Genomic DNA, 24,345 nt, shown 5'->3' on the forward strand with positions numbered 1-24,345 from the left:
ACACACACACACACACACACACACAAATTAGCCGGGCATGTTGGTGCACCTGTAATCCTAGCTACTTGGGAGGCAGAGGCAGGAGAATTGCTTAAACCCAGGAGGTGGAGGCTGCAGTGAGCTGACACAGCATGTCACTTCATGAAATAGAGGAAGCAGGAGCTAAATCAGAGTAACTTAAGAAAACAAAACTAGTGGGGCACGGTTGCTCACGCCTGTAATCCCAGCACTTTTGGGAGGCTGAGGCGGGCAGATCACCTGAGATCAGGAGTTCGAGACCAGCCTGGCCAAAGTGGTGAAACCCTGTCTCTACTAAAAATACAAAAATTAGCTGGGCATGGTGGGGGGCACCTGTAATCCCAGCTACTTGGGAGGCTAAGGCAGGAGAATCACTTGAACCCAGGAAGCAGAGGTTGCAGTGAGCCAAGATCACACCACTGCACTCCAGCCTGGGTGCAAAGAGCAAAACTCCGTCTCAAAAAGAAAAAGACAACAAAATCGGTAATTTATAGTTTCACTTGTTCACCTGCCTGCTGGACTTGGCAAACAGCTGAAAGAGTTTTTCAAGAAACATATGAAAGAAGAAATAGGGAATCTGTGGAAAGGAAAAGATGGAAGACATTAAAGAAAAACATGGAAATGGATAAAAAAAAAAAGAAGCTGGGGATAAATACTTTAAAGCTGCAAAAATCAACCCAGATGAAGAGTTTACTTATTTACCAAGGGTTTATATATTTTTTTCTAGTGTTTAAAAAACATGAATTTAGTTATTTTTCCAGAAATTTGTGAGATCAATAGTCATCAAATTTTTTTTTTCTGGACTAGTAATTCTTAGCTCTCTAACTAAAATGGGGGTGCCATTGAAGGTTTATTGCACCTGAAAGCATTTTAACTGGTTCTATACGAGTAGATCTTATATCATTTGTGTAAGTAAGTGTGTTTAATTCTACAAATTAACTTATATTTTAAACGCACCAAAAGATCTTACTAAACATTTCTATTTTATCTTTGATATAATTCAAATTTTTATAAGTGCAAACTTTTATAAACTAAATTATCCTTGTAATTTTATCCTCTCCCCAACTGTAGTACCTGACCTTGCTTAATATATATATGCTTTTTAACACTACACACAATTTCTAAGACTCTAAAATATATCAGTATACTTTTCTAACAATATATGATTACGAAAGGTAAAATTTAGTTTACTTATTTTCATTTTACTGAGTAAGTGATCTCATACCTTTTCACCATCTTGCTTCTCTTGCTGTGGTGGCGTTTCCAGTGCTGGCCGTGCATCTTTATCACTGCTTTCATCCTCAAATTCAATCCCTCTCTGTTCGGGTTCTTCTTCCAGGAATTCTTCTGAGCTCTCTGATGGGCGTGCAGTGGACTCCAATCTAAAAAACAAAAGAAAACCATTCTCACTTGTTTCATTAAGGATAAATATAAAATCTCAGAAGTCCTTTCTTAAAGTAACATTTTAGAGAATCAACTATGTTGTCAACAACTTCAGATTTTACAAGTCTAAAACCAATCTCTTCATCCTCTTATAATATTACCATCTTCTCAATTATGTAAACTAGACCCTTCTTCTTTTATTCTATCCATATCTTATTGGATCTTATCTTTTTTTTTTTTTTTTTTTTTTTTTTTTTTGAGACAAAGTCTCACTCTGTTGCCTAGGCTGGAGTGCAGTGACGCGATCTCGGCTCACTGCAACCCTCCACCTCCCAGGTTCAAGCAATTCTTCTGCCTCAGCCTCTCGAGTAGCTGGGACTACAGGCGCGTGCCACCACACTCAGCTAATTTTTTGTATTTTTAGTAGAGACAGGGTTTCACCATGTTAGCCAGGATGGTCTCCATCTCCTGACCTCATGATCCACCCATTTCAGCATCCCAAAGTGCTGGGATTACAGGCGTAAGTCACCGCGCCCAGCCTGTATCATACCTTTTTTTTTTTTTAACCTCATTTATACTGAAGGACCATGGATCTTACTCTATTAGAATCAGCATATATCCTGGTTTACCTGGAGCAGTCCCAGTTTACAGACTTTTGTCCATAATTATGGATACTGGCATAATTATTAATAATGCTCCTTTCATTCTCAAAAATGTGACCTTGGACAACACACTATATGGTTTAGTTCTAACTCCAAAGCTGCCTTTCAAATATATTCCTGACTTTCTATGCCCATTTTCACAGCTCTGCTTCAGGTCCCAGTTCTCTCTGGAGCACTGTACTTCTTCCCAATTCATCTTCAGACTTACAGTACATCTTCATCAAGGCTTTCAGAGCTATCTTTCTAATGCACATTATCTATACCTGTGATAGCCCAGCTCAGAAACTTCTGGTGGTTCTCTATAAGCTCAGTGAATAAAGTGCACCTTCTTTGAAAGCCTAACATATTTGTTTGTTTTTGTTTTTGAGGCAGGGTCTCCCTCTGTCATCTAGGCTGGAGTGTAGTGGTGTGATCTCGGCTCAATGCAACCTCTACCTCCTGGGTTCAAACGATTCTCCTGCCTCAGCCTACTGAGTAGCTGGGATTGCAGAAGTGTGCCACCACGCCGGGCTAATTTTTGTATTTTTAGTAGTGACAGGGTTTTGCCATGTTGGCCAGGCTGGTTTCGAACTCTTGACCTCAGGTGATCCACCCACCTTGGCCTCCCAAAGTGCTGGGATTACAGGCATGAGCCACCATGCCCAGCCTAGACCCTTATATTTACCTTATTCATCAATTATCCTTAGTAACATTCCTCCTAGCTTTGTGCCTTTGCTCATGTCAGTGCTTTAGTTGAAATCTGTACTGATACAATAGCCACGAGACACACTTCACTATTTTACATTTAAATTAAAATTAAATGAAACAATTCAGTTCTTTAGTTGCACTAGCCATACTTCAATGGGCACACTGGCTAATGGCTATTATACCGGGCAGTGTAAATACAAAACATTTCCATCACTGCAGAAAGTTCTACTTCTCAGCCTTGGTGTAGAAAAGGGATCAGCAAACCTTTCCTTTAGGCATCGTGGGCCATATGGTCTCTGTTCCAACCATTCAACTCTGCCATTCCAATGCAAACATAACTAAAAATATATAAGCTTAATAATATATTAAAATATATGTATGCTTAATTTAAAATATATAAGCTTAATGAGCATGGATGTCTTACAATAAAATTTTATTTACAAAAACAGGTGGCAGGTCAGATTTGGCCTACAGGCCATAGTCGGTGGACCTTTACACTAGAAAGTCTTCTGTCTCAGCTCCACTTGTTGGGTTTCTATTTACCTTTGATGCCCAGGCCCAAATGCCAAATCTCTCCATTCCCTCAATTAGAATCTAACACTCTTTCCTCAGTATCCACAGCATTCTGCACTTTCCATTATTGTACAATCACAATCCACCTTACGGTGCTCTTAAACTGTGTTCGTATCTCTCTTTACCCCTAGGCAGTCAATCCTTTGAGGGCTAAGATGATGTTTTGTTGTTCATATGTTTGAGCAAACAGTCAAGCGTAAACTCCTACTGTTCTGCTTATGAAAAGCAAACAAAATTCCACAATAATTTTGGGAGGCTCAATTTAAAATACATTGTTACCCTTCTAAAAAGGGTACTACATCAAAATATGGCTCAGTGAGAAAACCAGTTTTCTAAATTCATTTTTTAATTACTAGATTTAAATATTTCCTTATATCTATCTTTAACATTACAAATTTTTCACCAAAACAAACATTTACAAACCTAATTACTCAAATTTAAAATTATTTGCGTAATAGGATAAGCATAGCTACAGAATTCTCTACTTGACTACAATAATTTGACAGTTAAAATGGCGAAGTTTTGAATTAACTAAATGGTTGACTCAGGAACAGCTGGCAGAACTGTTAGGGCAGAAATCTAATTTTATTATAAAAGTTAGAGTCTTGCTTTAAGATTCAAAGACAGAGGATACAAGTTGAGACTCAAGTGTTCTGTTGATTCAGCTAGCAACTAAATTCCTGAAGGAACTGACTGTACTATTTATGGTTATCACTAATTTACAAATTATATCCAATAGCCCAGTAAAATGAATCAATAAAGTAAAACTGAGGGTATTTTAAAACTGACTAGAGCCTGTTCACGTCAACTCCCCAGAGTCTGCGAATCCTCTGCTCTGAGACCGTCTGGACTGCCTCGACCCCAGCTTTCTCTCCTTTGAAAACACTAAGAATAATGTCACTGCATCAGTTTTTACTAGAGCCAATCAACTGTCATGCCTGAAACAGGGATCGTACTCAGATTGCCCTCAGTCTCAATAATCACGAAGTGCACATCTATAAGAAGGGACACCAGTGGGTGAAAGCTCATGAACTCAAGGAGCACAGTGGACACATCACAGGTACTGACTGGGGCTCCCAAGAGCGACCGTGTGGTCACTTGTGGGTCAGACCACAATGCCTATGTCTGGAGTCAGCAAGATGGTGTCTGGAAGCCAACCCTGATGATCCTAAGAATTAACCACACAGCTACTTTTGTGAAGTGGTCCCCTCCAGAGAACAAATTTGCTGTGGGAAGTGAAGCACAACTCATTTCTGTTTGTTACTTTGAGTCTGAAAATGACTGGTGGGTGAGCAAGCACATTAAAAAGCTGATTCGCTCCACAGTCCTCAGCTTGGATTGGCATCCCAACAAAGTTTTGCTGGCAGCAGGATCATGTGACTTCAAACACACTGTGTTTTCTTCCCACATTAAAGAAGTGGATGAAAAGCCAGGCAGCATGACCTGGGACAGCAAGATGCCTTTTGGGCAGCTGATGTCAGAGTTTGGTGGCAGTGGCACTGGTGGCTGGGTCCACGGGGTCAGCTTCTCTGCCTGTGGGAGCCACCTGGCCTGGGCCAGCCACGACAGCACCGTGTCTGTTGCTGATGCCTCAAAAAGTGTGCAGGTCTCAATCTGAAGACGGAGTTCCAGCTGCTCCTGAGTGTGTCATTCATCTCAGAGAACAGTGTCGTGGCTGCTGGCCATGACTGCTGACCAATGCTCTGTAACTACGATGACTGTGGCTGCCTGACCTTTGTCTCTAAGTTAGAGATTCCAAAACAGAGCATCCAACGCAACATGTCTGCCATGGAATGCTTCTGCAATATGGACAAGAGGGCCATGACTGAGGGCTGCAACATGGCTTTGGAGATGCTGCACCAGAATAGCATCGCTCAAGTCTCTATTTATGAGGTGGACAAGAAAGATTGTCACAAATATTGCACTACTGGCATCGATGGAGCCATGACAATTTGGGATTTCAAGGCCCTCTGGATAATGTGAAGCTGAGTGAGCCTCCACCATCCAGCATGACAAACTGTGGTTGACCACAGCTGCGCCATGGCACGATGGCGAGGAAGCCAGCCCCAAGGAAACACAAAAACACATATCACCGTGTGGTTTTGTTTGAATATAAAATTGGTGAAACAGTTGGTATTTTAAAAGCAATGGTTTTTTGTTTTTGTTTTTTTGCAGTTTCATTCCATTCTTGACCAAAGCTTCTCTTTAAGCAGTTTATTATGGAAAATTGTCACACTAACTTAAAAGACAGCGTGAGGGAGATATGTAAACTGTCCACTAGAAAATTAAATAAAAGAACTGAATGTGGGGGGGAAAAAACTGACTAAATCTCAGCATTACTTAAAACCATACCATCAAATTGAGCATTGGTGATAATGACTAATTTGAGATAATATAATCGCTAGATATTCTCCTAGATTTTCACACATGAAGTGAGTTTATGCCAGTCTCTTATTAGCAACTTCTCCCAATAGCATTGTCAAGGTAACACTTAGCACTGATAAACAACTAATAATCTTGTACAAGAATTTAAATATGGATAATTCAAATATTACCTCCTAAACCAAACCTGCTACACAAATAATGTAATAAATAGCCTCTACCTTAAATGCTAAATACTAATATGAAAGTACAAATAAACAAAAAATGAGAGTAAAATAAACAATTATTTACTTGTTTAATGAAGCTGTAGGTGAAGTCTGGGAGGTCTTTTCATCTTCGCCTTGAGAACTGCTAAATTCAGAATCCTGAAACCGCTTTCCAATCTTTGGCCGCTTTAGATTACTACTTCGAGTACGAGTGGAAACTGATGTTTTTTCATGACCTGAGGAGAAAAACAGCAAAACTGCACTTAGTTGATTATATATTAAAAGGACTACCTATTAAAATACACAGAAATGCAAGAACTACACTGGTTTACACATATTCTCCACATTACACAGGTTCACCCTCCTCTCACACCAGGCTAAGAAAATTATTTAGATTATTATATAATCTAAATTATATAATAACTTTGTCAAGTTATATGAACTGTGGAATTAATTTCTCACATTTCCCTGTTACCTTGGGCTTTGCAAAGTGTTTTTGTATTTCACTTGCATTCTCTCCCAATAATCTTGAAAAACAAACAACATAGACATTACCATCCCTATTTTATAGCTAAGGAAATAACAAAGAGAGAGGTACAATAGCTTACTCAGTGTTCACATAGCAAAATCAGTGGCAGTGGTGGCATGAGAACCTAGATTTTAGAGCTGGTTAAGTATTCACTTACTCAGGGTGACATACCACACACGCATGCACGCATATACACACACACTGCCCTAATGTGAAGTGTCTCAAATACTTACTGATATATCAGTTGAATTTCTTACCTTCAGAAGTGCTTGCAAAGGCATCTTTTAGAGAATCAATCTAAAAAAGAGATAGAGTCAAAACCAAAGTTTTAGACTATTTTTTCTCCCTATGGATCTATTTACAGTTTCAAAGAAAAACTTGTAAAATGTTTTTCAAATAACACTTTTTGTTAAGAACATTTACTTTAAAAATAAAAAGATTATAGTTCAGCTTCAGTTTAAAAGACTGAGAACATATGCAAGTCATCTAATATGTCACAGTGTGTCCACTAGTGTCTCCTAGTTCTGTCCTCAGCCACCTTCTCTGCTCAGTCCACATGCTCTCCCTTCGCTATGCTTACACTTCAGTATCTGCTTATTGATGAATTCAAATATACGACTTAAGCCTCCAAACTCTCTTCCTGATTTCCAAAGCTCTATTTCCAATGAAATATCTCCCAGTGCATGTCCCATCCAATTTCACACTCAATTATTCCCAAAATGAACTTTATCTTTCCCCAACATTATTCCCTATCTTGCTTAATGACAATTCAGTCAGTCATTCTAGCCAGAAAACAGTGAGTCAGTAATGACCTCTTCCTAACCCACATTTAATCAATCACAAAGCCTTTCAATTTTAACTGAAGAATCTCTCAAAACTGCCCTGTCCTTTGTATTACCATTGCTTTAGTTTATGCCTTTACTCTCTTGAACTTCAACTATTCCAACAGCCTCCTCACTCATATCCCTTGCTCTAATCACATCCAGTCTACACCCCTCCACCCTGATGACAAAGTGATACTTTCAAATCACAAACTGTACCATTTTTTTGCTGAAAAAAAAACAAGAAAAAACTTTTAATGGCCAACCACTGCTTAGAATACAAATTCTCTACCTATTCAATACCAAATACCTCTTTCATATCAAACATGCCATTTCCTTTACACCTCTGTAACTTTTTCACATGCTATCCTCTGGAATGTCCTAACAAAATTCCCACCCACCCTTTAAAAGTCATCCTCTCCTATGTACCTCCAATTACTTGCTATAATAAGACAATTATTATGCTATAGTATATTATATATTTCCAACAATGGACCATGTAGTTCTCCCATGTCTAAGAACTGTATCTTTATATGTCCAGTGCTTGCCATAGTAAACTACTTCGTTCATCCATTACATGCTCACTAAAACTCCACAATATAGTGGGCACACAGCCTTCAATTTATAGAACAAAAGCAAGGGAGCAATTGTGATAAATCATATGACAAAAATCTTGCTTCAAGAAACTTGTAGTTCAACAAGAAAAGGTTAAAATGTAGATTAAGATGAATAAATAAAAGGTGCAAAAAGTATAAGAGAAATATATGTAATGTTTTATGTATAAAAATAAGAAAAAGCACATAACAATACCATCATCGCCTAAAGAATAAATCATGTAGTTGAAATAAACTAAACCATTTGTGGTACTAACAAAAAGAGATATAACATAAATAGTTTAAAACAACAAACATTTTCCTTCAACTATTTAAAACATTAAAGTAATATGAAGAATATGAATTTCTAAAATCTTAAATAGGTTAGATTCTAAAATCTAATTTATGCTGTCGACTGTATGATATAGTACCACTGTAAAATATTCTCACTCAAGTGACACATCTAAAATTATTTGGCTTAATATTAAAATAAATCATTGCTCTCATTACATTTATAGGAAGAGTAGATTTTCTACTTTCCTTGATTTTATAACTGGCCAGTACTAAATGAATCTGTGTATATCTGAGGAATTTGGACTGCAATAGGACAGGAGCTTATTTTCAAGTTTGAATTTCCAAAAGTAGGAAAAAAATTCCCAAAAATCTAACTCCTTATATATATAGTTATTCTTTAAAATATTAACAAATTTTCTACTCAAATAGTCAACTCTCATGCTAATTAAGACAGAAAATAAGCACAAATAATTCCCTAAAGTAGTTGTTTCTAAAATATGCCTCTGCATTTACATAGACATATTCAACACTCACCAAAAATAAACTTAGATACAAATAAACAGGTACAAAAATATGACTGCAATAAATGCCATCCCCCAAAACCCTAGACTGCTAGAGTCCCATCAACGGGCCTGTATTTTAAGCAGTATAAAGTACCACAAAACATCACTTCTAGAAAAGGACCCGGTAAGTCCTGTGGAGTTTGGTAGTGGGACCTATCCTTCTACTTTCAGGATACCTAATATTTGCAAAGTGCATTACATTCTACAAAGACCTAGCATATACAGCCTCGAACTTTACATAACAACTTCATAGTCTTTCACCTACTAATTCCACTTCTGGAAATTTGTATGTTAAGAGAAGTAATTACATATGCACAAGGATTCATATATAAATGTGTTTGCTCCTGGGTCATTTAAAAATGTTAAAAATTTAAGGATCCTATGTTAAGGAAACAAATAATGATAGTTACATAAAACAGATAATAGAATAAATAGTGTGCTACTATTTAACAATCATGTTTTAATGATTTAATGCCACAGAAAATGCTTCCAATATTACATTAATGGAGAATAGCAGTTAAGCAATCCAAGAGAATAAAAACAAAAATACAATATATACAGATATATGCTTTATAATATGCAATATTAAATATATATGCAAAAATTTTAACAGTGGCTATATCTGAATAGTGGGATTATAGATTTTTATTTTCTTCTATATTATTTTATGTTTGTCCTAAATTACCTTTAATTAGCTCATAATACTTTTAACATCATTAAAATTATTTTTCAAAGAAAATTAAAGTCTTTAGTAATATTAACAGAAGATGCCAGGAAAACTAACACAGTAGAAATTACATAGCTTTGTTGAATGAACTATGACATTTAAAACTCAAATATAAACTGAATCTATTTTTTAAAAACACAAAAATTATTTACAACAATAAACATACAGACAGTGTACCTACAGTTAGCTGCATCTCACTAGACTGATTGTCTTCAGTTCTTGCTTCATATTCTGGAACATATGCAGGGCCATATTCTCCAGACATAGGTCTTTTAGGTTCATTTTGAGAAACTGCTGTGTATAGAGGAATTTTAAAAACTGTAACCCAATCAGTATTTGGTTTTAAGTGTAACATTGTACTAATTTTCCTAACAGCTCTGAGGAGCAGCCTAGACAGAAAGAGTCACAAAAATCTAGGTGTGAGATGTTCTCTTCACCAATACCTTATAATGCAACATTGCCGTTATATACAATGTTAAATAGTTGTTTTAAGTACTTAGTAGCTTTGGGGAGAAGTGCATGAGATTAGGGGGTACTCTGGACCCCCTGGTGACTATTCTATGCCATTTCAGTAATCTATGTTTATTTCTTACCCACCAATTCCTACTGGGCTGTTCTAGGTCTTCTTGTTACTAGGGACTCAAAAGTTAATACATCACAAATATTCAAACTTTAGACAAGAGTCTGTTACTAGAACAATCACATTATAATACACCACTACTCTGGACTCCAAGACACAACCATTACTAGCCACTGCTTTTTAAACTGGACTTACAAGCCAGCAAGGACAGGTTACCAAAAATAAATACATAAACTGAACTCAAACTGAAAACACTCTTACCTGGAATTTTAAGTGCTTCTCTTTGTAATGCTCTGGTGACTGGTATTCGCTGGTACCAGTGTCCAACACCTTCAACTTCCCAAAGGAGTTCATGGTCTCCTGGGTACTTCTCAAAGTATTGCTTGCAAGCTGAAAAACACATTCAGAATTTTCTAGAAATCCCAAATATCCATTGTTTTGAAAAACAGAAGATGAAAAGTAAGCTTCCCAACTCACTTCATGGAGCTAGCATAACCTTGATACCAAAACACCACCAACACAACTCAAGTATACAGTAGTTTCATTTATAAATAAATTGAATTCTGAAGAAGAAAAATAAGGACAGAGACTTGTCCAAGTAGATACCAAGTATTTGAAACAAGTACCAAGTATTTGAAACCGAGTATTTAAAACCATAGTAACTGAAACAACCTAGTACTGACATAAGGATATATAAACGGACTGGGATAGGAGGGAGAAGGAGAAGAAAAATACCAAAAAACAAACAAACAAAAAACCCACAAATAAGTAACAAAGAAACTCCACTAGGAAAGAACCACACATACACTACAACTTGCCAAATGACAGAAAAAGCATTATATTTTAGCAAAGAATGGATAAACTGTTAAAATAATTGTGCTGAAATAAAAATCCATGTAAAAAAGCAATAAAGTCAGATCCTGACCTCACATCAACATAAATTCTAAACAAATTCTAAGACCTAATGTGAAAAACAAAATGTTTAAAATAAAACATAGGAAAATACCTCTAGGACATTAGGGTCCAGATGGATTCCTTACAAAAGACACAAAAATCACAGTCCATGATGAAAAATTATGATCTATTAAGATTTAAAACCTAATGTATCAGGACTGTGCAGCAGAACTTTCTGTGATGACAGACATGTCCTACTATCAGTACTGTCCAATACAGTAGCCACTAGCCACATGTGGCTACTGAGAAACTGAACTTAAACTTGTATTTAAATTAGTGACTACTGTATTGAACTGCACCATTCTACATGAAAATGATACCAGAAAGACACAGATTAGGAGATATTTAGAGTAAAACAAAGGAGTAGTACTCAGAAAATATAAAGAATTTCTGAAATTGAATTCAAAAGACAGTTATCCCAAAGAAAAACTGACAGAGACTATGAACAGGAGTTTCACACCTAATGAAATCTGAGTGGTCAATAAACAAAGATAAAGATGATAAACCTCACTAGCTGCCAAGGAAAGGTAAGATATGATTTTTACACCTGTGGGATGACAAGCACCAAGAAGAATAAGGGAAATGGAAACACACACTCTGCTGGTGGGACAATAATTTTGCAACAGTAAAGTAGAAGAGAACTTTATGATCCAATTCTACTTCTAGGTAAAAACCCTAATTCCTTATACCGATACTCCCTGACTTACACTGGGGTTACATTCTGATAAACCCATCATAAATTGAAAATACCACTAAGTCAAAAATGCATTCACTACACCTAACCTACCAAACATCATAGCTTAGCCTCACTTATGTTAAATGTGTTCTGAACACTTACAGTTCAGAACACAGCCTACAGCCTACAGCCTGGCAAAATCATCTAACACAAAGCCTATTTTATGATACATTGTTGAACATTTCATATACTTTATTGAATACAGTACTCTGTAGAGTATTGGTTGGTTGCCCTTGTGATAACCTGGCTGACTGGGAGTTGTGATTGGCAGCCACTGCCCAGCTTCATAAGACAGTATCATACCACATATCATTAGCACAGGGAAAGATCAAAATTCAAATGACTGTTTCTACTGAATGAGTATCACTTTTGTACCATCATAAAATCAAAAGCCAAACCATCAGAGGTTGAGGGCCATCTGTACCAATGCAAAAAACATTTATAATATTCATTACAGGACTAATTTTAAACTAGGATGACCGGATGTAACCTAAGTGTCAAACAGTAGGGAAATATATGAATAAACTGTAATATGTATGTAATAAAAATACTATATAGTATTTAAAACAAATGAATTATGGCTACCTAAATCAATATTGATAACACTTTTAAAAATGCTCAGTAAAAATCTGGGCCAGTAAATGAACAAAATGATGCCACATATAAGAAGTTTAAGAAAACACTAAACAAGGCTTGGGCGTGGTGGCTCACGCCTATAATCTCAGCATTTTGGGAGGCCAAGGTAGGCAGACCACGAGGTTAGCAGTTCAAGACCAGCCTGACCAACATGGTGAAACGCCATCTCTACTAAAAATACAGAAAATTAGCTGCGTGTGGTGGCTAACTCAGGAGGCTGAGGCAGGAGAATCACTTGAACCTAGGAGGAGGAGGTACAGCCACAGTGGAAAACAGTTTGGCAGTTCCTCAAAAAAAATTACTGTATGACCCACCAATTTCACCCTCAGGTATACATCAAAAGAAACGAAAGCAGAGACTCAAACAGGTATCTGTACACCAACATTCATTGAAGCATTATTCACAATAGCCAAAAGGTAGAAACAACCTAAGTGTCCATCAATAGATGAATGGCCAGACAAAATACGGTATATTCAAACAAAGGAATACTATCCAGCCATTAAAAGTAATGGAATTTTGATACTGTATATGCTACAACATGATGGACCGCAAAAACATTATGTTTAGTGAAGTAACCCAGACACAGAAAAACAAATATTGTATATAATTCCATTTAGATGATGTAGCTAGCATGGGCAAATTCATAGGGACAGAAAGCATTGAAGAGGTTACCTACCAGAAGATGGGGATAGGGGAAAAGGGGAGTTAATTGTTTAATGGGAGAAAGTTGATGTTGCGGATGATTGAAAAGTTTTGGATATATACAGTGGTGATGGGTACAAAACACTGTGCATAAGAGCCACTGAACGGTTCACCTACAAATAAGGTATTATATATAATTTTTTACAACAAAAAGTGGTTTGAAAAACAAGAAAGCACACTAAATAATATTTTATTATGTTTACAGACATAAATATGAAACAATAAGTAGGAAAATAAACACTAACTTCAGGAGTGCAATTATCTCTGGGGAGGAAAGGAGAAAGGAGAATGGTCTTAGGGAAGAGTTCAAAGAGAACATGAATTGCTTCTTTTATTACAATCAATAAACACTGTATTTAGTTCTCTTAAACTAAAACTAATACAGCAAAATCTTCACATTTGTTCAATCTAGACTTGGTACAGAAATTAGGACACTAGTCTATCATTTTTTTCCCTGTATATTTGAAAATATTTCTCATACATTCTGGGTTTAGTTTCCAAAACTAAAAGGAAGGAAGAAGCTGGAGAAAACCAAGGCCACGAAACAAAACAAAAAGGCATGGCTAATAAACCAACTGTTGAGATAAAATAGAACACTGATAAATACTTCCAAAAGGAAAGAAAAAAGGAGAAAGAACAAATGGGACAAATAAAGAATAAATAGTAGGATGGGAGATTTAAACATTTAAATATCAAAACTTACTTGCAAAAAATGCACATGGACTAAAGAAAACATTAAGAAAATGAAAAGGACATGAGAAACAATTAACAATACACACATATAACAACTCATATCCAGGATACATTAAGAACTCATAACTCGGCTGGGCGCGGTGGTTCACGCCTATAATCCCAGCACTTTGGGAGGCCGATGCGGGCAGATCACGGGGTCAGGAGATAGAGACCATCCTGGCTAACACGGTGAAACCCCATCTCTACTAAAAAATACAAAAATTTAGCCGAGCGTGGTGGCAGGCGCCTGTAGTCCCAGCTACCCAGGAGGCTGAGACGGGAGAATGGTATGAACTCGGGAGGCGGAGCTTGCAGTGAGCCAAGATCGCGCCACTGCACTCCAGACTGGGCACAGAGCGAGACTCCATCACAAAAAAAAAAACAAAAAAAAAACCTCATAACTCAATAAGAAGACAAGCAATTCAATACAACATAAGCAAAAGATGTGAACAAACACCTCACTTGTTCTACACTTTTTTTAGGGTAGATGATTATCCAATAATTACACGAAGAGATACTCAAAAATCTTTAGTCTTCAGAAAAATGCAAATTGAAACCACATAATGAGTGAGATATCATTATCCACTTACTACTAGGAATGACTACAATTAAAGAGATTGACAAAATCTAGTGTTGGTGAGTATGTAGAGCAACCAGAACTTCCATATACTTACACTAACGGGAATGCAAAATGACATAACTACTTTAGAAAATGTTTGCAACTTCCCAAAGTTAAACACAATCATAAAACCCAGTAATGACACTCTTAGGTATTCGCTCCAAACAAATGAAAACAAATGTCCATCATACAAAGACATTTTCATGCAGCTTTATTAGTAATAGCCAAGAAAGGAAAAAAACCAAATGTCTATCAACAGGCAAATAAATTGTGGTATAATGAAAGTGAGCAATACGCAGCAAAATAATAAAAAATTAAAAAAGGAATGAAGTACTGAGACATGCAACATCAATGAGCCTCAAAAATAAGATGCCAGATACAGAAGTATAGATACCGCATATTTCCATTTTTCATGAAACTCTAGAAAAATCTAAGTGATACTGACAGAAAGCGTATCAGTGCTTGCCTGGAGTGAGAGTTTGGAAGGGAAGGAAGCTGGGGGACTGGTGTGAAAGGACACAAAGATAGATGTGTACCCGCGCCCCCCCCCCCCGCTACACCCTTTTGTTCTGCTCTCTAATCTTTGCACATACCAGAGATTTCGTAAGTTCTGTGAGTACCTGTTTTTCTGCACGTACCAGAGATTTTGTTTTGCACATACCAGAGATTTTGTAAGTTCTGAGGCAAGGTCACAAGACGTGTTTAAGTAAGATAAACTCTTGCTGCCATAAACCTGCTCTCCCGCCTCAAAGGTTGAACCGAAATATCAGAAATGGCGGGAACCAATCATAGTTAGCCAAATCGCCTTGTTCAAACACTAGCCAATCATATATCTGATTTGTATAATAACTCTATGCCCACTTTTCTTAGACTATATAACACTGCTCGGAGCTCAGTGGGGGAGCTCTCCTGCCCGTCTCGTTTCGCGAGCGAGGGAGAGTTCCAGGTTCGAACCTGTAATAAAGATCCTTGCTGCTTAGCTTTGACTCTGGACTCTGGTGGTCTTCTTCGGGGAATAAACGGTCTGGGCATAACAGTGCACAAAGGGAACTTTTGGAAACAAAGTTATTATCTATCTAGATTGTGTCTACAGTAGCAAAGGTCCATATGTTTGTCAGAAGTCATCAAAAATGTACCCTTAAAAATTGGTACATGTTATTGTATATAAATTATAACTTAATAGATATTTGCCTTTTTTTTTGGAAACAGGATCTGACTCTTTCCCTGAGTCTGGAGTGCAGTGGCTCACTGAGCCTTGAACTCCTGTACTCAAGTGATCCTGCTGCCTCAGTCTCCCGAGTAACTGGGACTACAGGCGCACACCACTAGGCCTGGTTTTTTTTTTTCTTGAGACAGAGTCTCTCTCAGTCACCCAGGTTGGAGTGCAGTAGCACAATCTCGGCTCACCACAAATTCTGCCTCCCAGGCTCAAGCAAAATCTGGTGACTCAGCCTTCTGAGTAGCTGGGATTACAGATATGTGCCACCATGCCCAGCTAATTTTCGCATTTTTAATGGAGATGGAATTTCGCCATGTTGGCCAGGCTGGTCTTGAACTCCTGGCCTCAAGTGATCTGCCGGCCTCGGCCTCCCAAAGTGCTAAGACTTTATGGGAAGACAGAAATTAGCTGATAATCATCTGTAAATCATTTGGTATTCAATTTATTTATCATTAAAATCACAGAAGAGAGTAAGTACTAATGGATTCTGCCTGCAGTGGATGTCTCTGCATCTCTCCTCAAATTCAGTAAAGCACTAATTAGGGGGTAATGCATTTTAGGATTATCCAAGGGCACACAATGCCCATCCCACTCTCATGTATGGATTTAGACAGAAAATATGATTCAAGATGGGCATCCAATTCAGTACTTGTTCCTGTTTTCTGGATTGCTTTTGATATTAAAGAAGGTGCGGAAAGTTTGGAATAAAAATATATTCAGTGGAAATAAATGTCTACTGTTAGACTGAAATCAATAGTAAATAATACTTTAAAAGAGTTTCTAGGTTAAACACTATCCAGCATTAAATCTTACCTCATTGAGTAGTTGTATACCTTTACACAAATGCAAAACCAAACCCACTAATGGTTTTAAATCACCACCAAGTGATATGTCCATAAAATGGAATACAGCATTGAAAATAAATGGAACTATATGAATCTATATGGATGAATCTCACAAATATAAAGATGAGTAAAGAAAGCAAACTGTAGAATTCATACAGTACATATTTATAGTTTTTAAATATATAAAGCAACCTGATATACTGTTTGAGAATACACACATATGTATTACAAGTCTAAGAAATGTATGAGAAAAATAAAGCCAAGCTAGGTACAGTACTCATCCCAGGGAAGGGAAATGAGTCTAATTGGGTAGAAGTACACAGAAGGCTTCGACCATATTGGCAACAAGCCATTTCTCCTGGATAGTACATGCTGACATAGTACATGAGTATTTGATATCTTATTTTTATATCTTTTTATTTTTTTGAGATAAGCTCTCAATTTGTCACCCAGACTGGAGTGCAGTGGTACAATCTCGGCTCACTGCAGCTTCGACCTCCTGGGCTCAAGCAATTCTCCAGCCCCTCAAGTCACCAGGACTGCAGTCCATCAAGTCACTAGGACTACAGGCACAAGCCACCACACCCAGCTAATTTTTTATAGGGATGGGGTTTTACACCATGTTGTCCAGGCTGGTCTCGAATTCCTAAGCTCAAAGATCCACCCACCTCGGGCTCCTAAAGTGCTAGGATTACAGGCATGAGCCACCATGCCCAGCCAATGCCTTACTCTTTAAACTTTTTTTTTTTTAATTGAGGTGAGGTCTCACTATGTTGCCCAGACTGGTCTCAAACTCCTAGACTCAAGCAATCCTCCCACCTCATCTTTTGGAGTAACTGAGATAACAGGCATACACCACCATTCCCAGTTTCTTTATTCCTTTTTGTATGTCTGAAATTTATTTTTGTTAATTTTAAAAGCTACCATAAACAAATAACACCCCCCCCCGCCTCGACCAAAATGGTCAAAGGATCTGAACAGATTTCTCCAAAGAAGATATACAAATGACCATTAAGCACATGAAAAGATGTTCAACATCAAAGCAAAGCAAAACTATGAGATGTCCCTGCACATCCACTAGGATGCCTGTAATAACATATACAGATAATAAAAAATGTTGGTGAGGATGTGGAGGGCTATAATACACAGATAAGAACAAACGTTGATGAGGATGAAGATGTAGAGAAACGGTAACCCTCGTATAACATTGCTTATGGGAATGTAAAATGGAGCAATCACTTTAGAACAAGTTGTGGTACAGCCATACAATGGAATATTATTCAGTCATAAAAAGAAATTAAATAATAATTTATGCTACAACATGAATGAACCTTAAAAACATGCTAAGTGAAAGCAGACAAACACAAAAAGTCACACGCTGTATGATTCCATTTATATGAAAAATGTCCAGAATGAGTAAATCCACAGAGACAGAAAACAGATTAGTGGTTGCTACAGGATGAAGGGGAAATGGACAGTGACTGCTAATTGGTACAGGGTTTCTTTTTGGGGTGATAAGAATGTTCTAGAACTGCTGGCTATGATTGAACAACTATGAATATACTAAAAACCACTGAATTATACACTTTTAACAGGACAAATATTATGGTTTTTTTTTTTTTTGGTTTGGTTTTTTTTTTTAGATGGAGTTCTGCTCTGTTACCCAGGCTGAAATGCAGTGGCATGATCTCGGCTCACTGCAACCTCTGTCTCCCGGATTCAAGCGATTCTCCTGCGTCAGCCTCCCAAGTAGCTGGGATGACAGGCACGCACCCCACGCCCGGCTAATTGTTTATTTTTAGTAAAGACAGAGTTTCATCATGTTGGACAGGCTAGTCTCAAACTCCTGACCTCAGGTGATCCGCCCGCCTCAGCCTCCCAAAGTGTTGAGATTACAAGTGTGAGCCACTGTGTCCAGCAATTTTATGGTATACGAATTACATTTAAAGTTTTTTAAGACTACCAAAACCCCAGAGAACAAATACATAAGGGCATATTTGCAAAATTAAGTTCTAGAGAGCCAAAGGTTCCAAATTTATGTGATACTGATATATACACATTTACAGTATTCTGGAGAAACAAGTCAGAAGTGACACAAAGACAAGATTATCATTTTTTAACTTAGTCCATTTACCTGTGTACATGAGAGAAGACAGCGGATACCGCAAGCCAAGTGCATCTTCTGTAAAGGAATCAACAAAGTCCTCCAGCATGTGAAGCCCAAAATCTTTACCTCTGCATTTCTTTCTTAGAAACATTGTATCAAGAACTGGCAGTTGGTAACTTTGGGTAAGAAAAGAGGCACATATGCTTCCTGCAGTAATAAGAACAGAAACCCAATAATTTTTCACATTAAAAATATACATATACATCTAGTGACATGAGTTAACAGTCTTTCTAAAAATGTTTACTTTTTTTCCCATATCAAAAAATGTTAAATAATAAACGTTATAATATAAAGTGTTTTTCAGCTACTATTAGACATTATAATGTATACACGTAATAATGAAAGGAGCTATGTATTTTATGTTTGCTAGTAGTATCATCAAACATAGGACAAATAGCTCAGTACCATATTCCAAAATACATATTTCATTATATGTATTATATATACCATCACTGTCTATAGACTTAAGCAACTTTAAAACTCATCAACTATTGAAATTTCAAATTTGAAGAGTATTTCAAGCCTATCATTCCAACCTTAGTACCTGGATATCCTTTTTTTTTCTTTGAGGATGTCTCTGATCTGCATTTTATTTCATTTTTTTATATTTTCCCTCTACATTGTTCCTAATGAGTACCAATTCATTTTTATCTACTTGATGATAGTAAAGAAGTGAATTAGTTCTCCAATTTTTTGAGGACTGTAGATAGAGGCAAATTGGAAACATTTGTCTTAGACATGGATATAATTTCCTGTAGATACAATGCTAAATACATTTTGTATGTTTAAAGTTAAACAGGAGAAATAATTTGTAGTGTCTATATATCTCTCTCCTTATTATACAGCCATGCTGATTTGTCTTTTAAGAACCCTGCTCTATATCTGAGTTTTGACCCTTCCAATACATGTATTAACTCCTTTAATATATCAAGGTAGTTTACAAGTTGAGGGAACGTGGTGGTGTGTCGTACTTCCTGTTAATATTAGAATTCATAGTTATCAGTCATTATTCTATCATTTTTGCCTCAAATAAAATAATCTATTATTCTCAGATTATTCATATGATTTTGGGTAACTCCAATAATGCAGTTCAAGCAAGAAACAAAATGTCAAACACCTCACAAATTGTCTTACCAATTATATCACTTAATGAGTTGATCAATATAACAACTTTTCTTCAGTTCAACCAAGTGATCTGAATTATTTATGACTGAATTGGATTACTTACATAACCTTCTGGAACAATCTCCGAGACTACCAACTAATTTAAATTTAGAATAGGTAATGCATATGGTAATATACTTACATCTTTTTATTTTCTTTTTTCTTTTTTTTTTTTTTTTTGAGATGAAATTTCACTCTTGTTACCCAGGCTGGAGTGCAATGGCGCAATTTTGTCTCACTGCAACCTCCACCTCCTGAATTCAAGCAATTCTCCTGCCTCAGCCTCCCAAGCACCTGGGATTACAGGCTCCCGCCACTACACCCAGCTAATTTTTGTATTTTTAGAAGAGACGAGTTTCACCATGGTGACTAGGCTGGTCTTGTACTCCTGACCTCAGGTGATCAGCCCCACCTTGGCCTCCCAAAGTGCTAGCGTGAGCCACTGCACCCAGCCAATATACTTAGATCTTAACTGCTGACAGTTAGGCTATATCTAAGGGTCTAGATTTCTTGTACGAATCTAACAAGTAATATTGTCAGAGGTGTTTGAACCAGCACAACTCCATCTTAAATAGGAGCTGGGTAAAATGAGGCTGAGACCTACTGGGTTGCATTCCCAGACAGTTAAGGCATTCAAAGTCACAGGATGAGACAGGAGGTTGGCACAAGATGCAGGTCATATATACCTTGCTGATAAAACAGGTTGCAGCAAAGAAGCTGGCTAAAATTCACCAAAACCAAGATGGTAATGAGAGTGACCTCTGGTCGTCCTCACTGCTACACTCCCATTAGTACCATGACAGTTTACAAATGCCATGGCAACATCAGGAAGTTACCCAATATGGTCTGAAAAATGGGAGGCATGACTAATCCACCCCCTTGTTTAGCATATCATCAAGAAATAATCATAAAAATGGGCAACCAGCGGCCCTTGGGGCTGCTCTGTCTGTAAAGTAGCCATTCTTTTATTCCTTTACTTTCCTAATTAACTTGTTTTCACTTGACTCTATGGACTCGCCCTGAATTCTTTCTTGTGCAAGACCCAAAAACCCTCTCTTGGACCCCTTTCTGGTAACAGTCTCATCAACAAGCTAACGCAACCATTATGTTTTTAATACCTTGAAATTGAGGGATTTTCATAGTAACAACAGTAGTCATCATAAAATTAAGAGACATTACTTTATAAGTAGTAGTAGTCAAGTTTGAAGTACAAAGCAAAAATGAATGAGAAGAGAAAGCACTGTCTAGTTCTAGTTCTCAATACAAAGTCTGAGGATCTATGGTTGTTCATTACTCTGCATGCTTCAGGCTCCTTGCAAAAGAATACTACTTATATGCAGAAAGTTTCTCATAAATTGATTTTTTTTTCTATTTTCACAGAAACATTCCTTCTAGTAGAGAAAAGGGAAATTCCAGCATCTCAGACTAGTGTTAAAATGGCCAGTTTACAGAACAAGCAATGCGTTCACAAAGTTTAAATTTCTTCTACTATTTACTTGCCATGTACATGTTCCTTTCAGAAAATTAGAAAATCATGCGGTTCTCTTCCTTCTCCTACACTGTGCATATTAATACTTCTGCTCTCCAGGGTCTGACTCATACAAATGCAATCAAATAAAGAGCAGAAAAACTTTCCATATTATCAGGGACTTTTAAGATCCACCAAAAGCTGTGGATTTATCTAGTAAAGCAAAAACTATAACCTGTTGTCTTAGGTAAAGTTTTCATTAAATTTACTAGCTCAGATTACATTTAATATAGCATTGTACATGTTAGATTGCTTATATTCCTCAGAATTCCATATTTAGCCTTCTCTTTTCTATGTGCTCTGAGTATTGTTATTCACTCCCAAGCCTTCTGCCATGTATCCAAACGCTGATGACTACTAATGCCTATCTTTAACCTCTGTAAAGCATGAGACTTCAAAATCAAGAATGAAAGAGCTTATCTGAATGTAATTAAACAAAAGCTACTTGATCATCTCAATAGCTGCAGAAAAAGCATTTGACAAAACCCAACGTTTCATGATAAAAATACTCAACTTCCTCAAATACAGGGCATCTACAAAAAAAAAAAACAGAGCATGATAATGGTAAACCACCGGGTATTTCCTCCTAAGATCAGGAAAAAGACAAGGATATTTACTCTCACCACTTGCATTTTGACATTGTACTAGAGGATCTAGCCAAAATAATTAGGCAAGAAAAAGAAAGAAAAGGCATTCAATATCAGGAAGCTAAATGCAAAACAGTCTTTATTTGCAGGTAACATGATCTTATATATAGAAAATTCTAAGGAATCCACTTTAAAAAAAAAAAAAAAACATTAAAACTAATAAGTTCAGCAAGGTTGCAGGATACGAGATCAATATACAAAAATAATTTGTATTTCTATACATTAGCAATGAACAATCCAAAAAATGGAATTAAGAAAACAATTCATTCATAATAGCATCAAAAAATAATAAATTTAACAAAAGACATGCAAAACTTGTAAAATAGAGATTACAAACACTGTTAAAAGAAATTAGAGAACACCTAAAATAAATGGAAAGACATCTCATGTTCATAGATCTAAAAACTTAATATTGCTAAAATGTCAATATTTCCCAAAACAACCTACAGACTCAAAATCCTAGTGAACTGTTTTGCAAAAATTGTCAAATTCATCCTAAAGACATATAAAAATAAGGAGCCCAAAGAGCCAAACTAATCTTGACAAAGAACTAGGTGGAGTAGGTTTTGGGGCTGTCTATGCAAAATCTGATTATAAATGGTTTATTGGGCCAGGCACGGTGGCTCACGCCTGTCCCAGCACTCTGGGAGGCTGAGGCGAGTGGATCCCCTGACATCAGGAGTTTGAGACCACCCTGACAAACATGGTGAAACCCCACCTCTAGTAAAAATACAAAAATTAGCCGGGTGTTGTGGCAAGTGAGTGTAATCCCAGCTACTTGGGAGGCTGAGGCAGCAGAATTACTTGAACCCAGGAGGCAGAGGTTCCTTGAATCGCATACAAATTTTAACTGCAAATGGATTCTAAACCTAAATATAAGATCTAAAACTATTAAAATTCTTAGAATAAAACACAGGTGCAAGCCTTTGTCACCTTGGGTTAGGCAGAGCCTTCTTAGATATAAAACCAAAAGCACAAGTGACAAAAGAAAAAGTAGATACATTAGACCTCATCAAAATTAAGAACTTCTGGGCTTCCAAGAACACCATCAAGAAAGTAAGACAACTCACAGAATGGGAGAAAACATTTCCAAAGTATATATCTAACAAGGGTCTTGTATCTAACATGTATAAAGGGCTCTTACAACTCAAAAATAAAAAGACAACCCAGACTGAAACTAGATTAGCAGTTTCAAGGGACTGTGGGGGGTAAGGGAAACGGTAAGTGACTGCCAGTTAGTACAGGACTTCTTTCTGAGGTGATTAAAATGTTCAGGAATTAGATAGTGGTGATAGCTGTGTAAATATATGAATATACTAAAAGTTACTGAATTCCACACTCTAAAAAAGTTAATTATATGGTCTATGAATTATAACTGGATGAATCTCAAATTGTGCTGAAAGAACCCAGACCCCACCCCTGCCACCCAACTGCCAGAAAAAGTATATACTGTATGTCCTTATTTATATAAAATCCTAGAAAAAGCAAGCTCATCTACACTAACAGGCAGCAAAGTGTTTCCTCGGGAACAAACGGGAGGGACGAAGAGATTACAAAAGGGCATAGATGAACTTAAGATTACAGATATGTTTATTATCTTGATTGTGGTGATGGTTTCACAGTTATATATATGTACGCCAAAGCACAATTTTAAACTTTAAATATGGGCAGGTTTCTGTATGTCAGTTATACCACAATAAAGCTGGGGAAAATGTTTTTTAAAACAACCCAATTAAAAATGGCAAACGATGGCTAGGCACGGTGGCCCACACCTGAGATCTCAACACTTTGGGAGGCCAAGACGGGTGGATCACCTGTGGTCAGGAGTTCAAGACCAGCCTGGCCAACATGGCAAAACCCCGTCTCTACTAAAAATACAATAATTAGCTGGGCGTGGTGGTGCACACCTATAACCCCAGCTACTCAAGAGGCTGAGGCAGGAGAATCACTTGAACCCAGGAGGCACAGGTTGCAGTGAGCTGAGATTACACCACTGCACTCTAGCCTAGGTGACAGAGCAAGACTAGTCTCAAAGTAAAAAGAAGGCAAATCATTTGAAATATTTCTATTCAAAGAAGATATACAAATGGCCAATAAGTATGTGAAAAGCTGCTCAACATTCTTAGCCACTAGGAAAACACAGATCAAAATTACAATGGCACTTCACACCTGCTAGGTAAACTATAATCAACATGACAAACAGCAAGTGCTGGCTAAGATGTGGAGAAACTGCAAACTCACACATTGCTAGTGGGAATGTAACAAGGTCTATGAAAGAATAGTTTGGCAGTTTCTCAAAAGGCGAAACAGTTACCATATGACCCAGCAATTCCACAACTACATACACACTCTAGGAGATGTGAAGACATGTCCAAACA

At 37.1% G+C, this 24,345-nt stretch overlaps 1 protein-coding gene and 1 pseudogene across 2 annotated transcripts in view; one reads left to right on the top strand and one right to left on the bottom strand.

Annotated features, from left to right (window-relative positions):
• FAM169A (family with sequence similarity 169 member A) overlaps positions 1 to 24,345 on the bottom strand; it is an 88,189-nt gene that overhangs the window by 15,931 nt on the left and 47,913 nt on the right. For both annotated transcript variants that reach the window (XM_025389123.1, XM_025389124.1), the window contains exons 6-11: positions 18,596 to 18,775; positions 10,280 to 10,408; positions 9,620 to 9,732; positions 6,698 to 6,737; positions 5,997 to 6,147; positions 1,244 to 1,400 (exon numbers count right to left, since the gene is read on the bottom strand). In XM_025389123.1, the coding sequence (XP_025244908.1) occupies positions 1,244 to 1,400; positions 5,997 to 6,147; positions 6,698 to 6,737; positions 9,620 to 9,732; positions 10,280 to 10,408; positions 18,596 to 18,775 (770 nt within the window). The remainder of the gene's footprint in view (positions 1 to 1,243; positions 1,401 to 5,996; positions 6,148 to 6,697; positions 6,738 to 9,619; positions 9,733 to 10,279; positions 10,409 to 18,595; positions 18,776 to 24,345) is intronic.
• Positions 4,258 to 5,306, top strand: LOC112626135 (annotated as a pseudogene).

Source organism: Theropithecus gelada, chromosome 6 (assembly GCF_003255815.1).
Source record: "Theropithecus gelada isolate Dixy chromosome 6, Tgel_1.0, whole genome shotgun sequence".
NCBI lineage: Eukaryota > Metazoa > Chordata > Mammalia > Primates > Cercopithecidae > Theropithecus > Theropithecus gelada.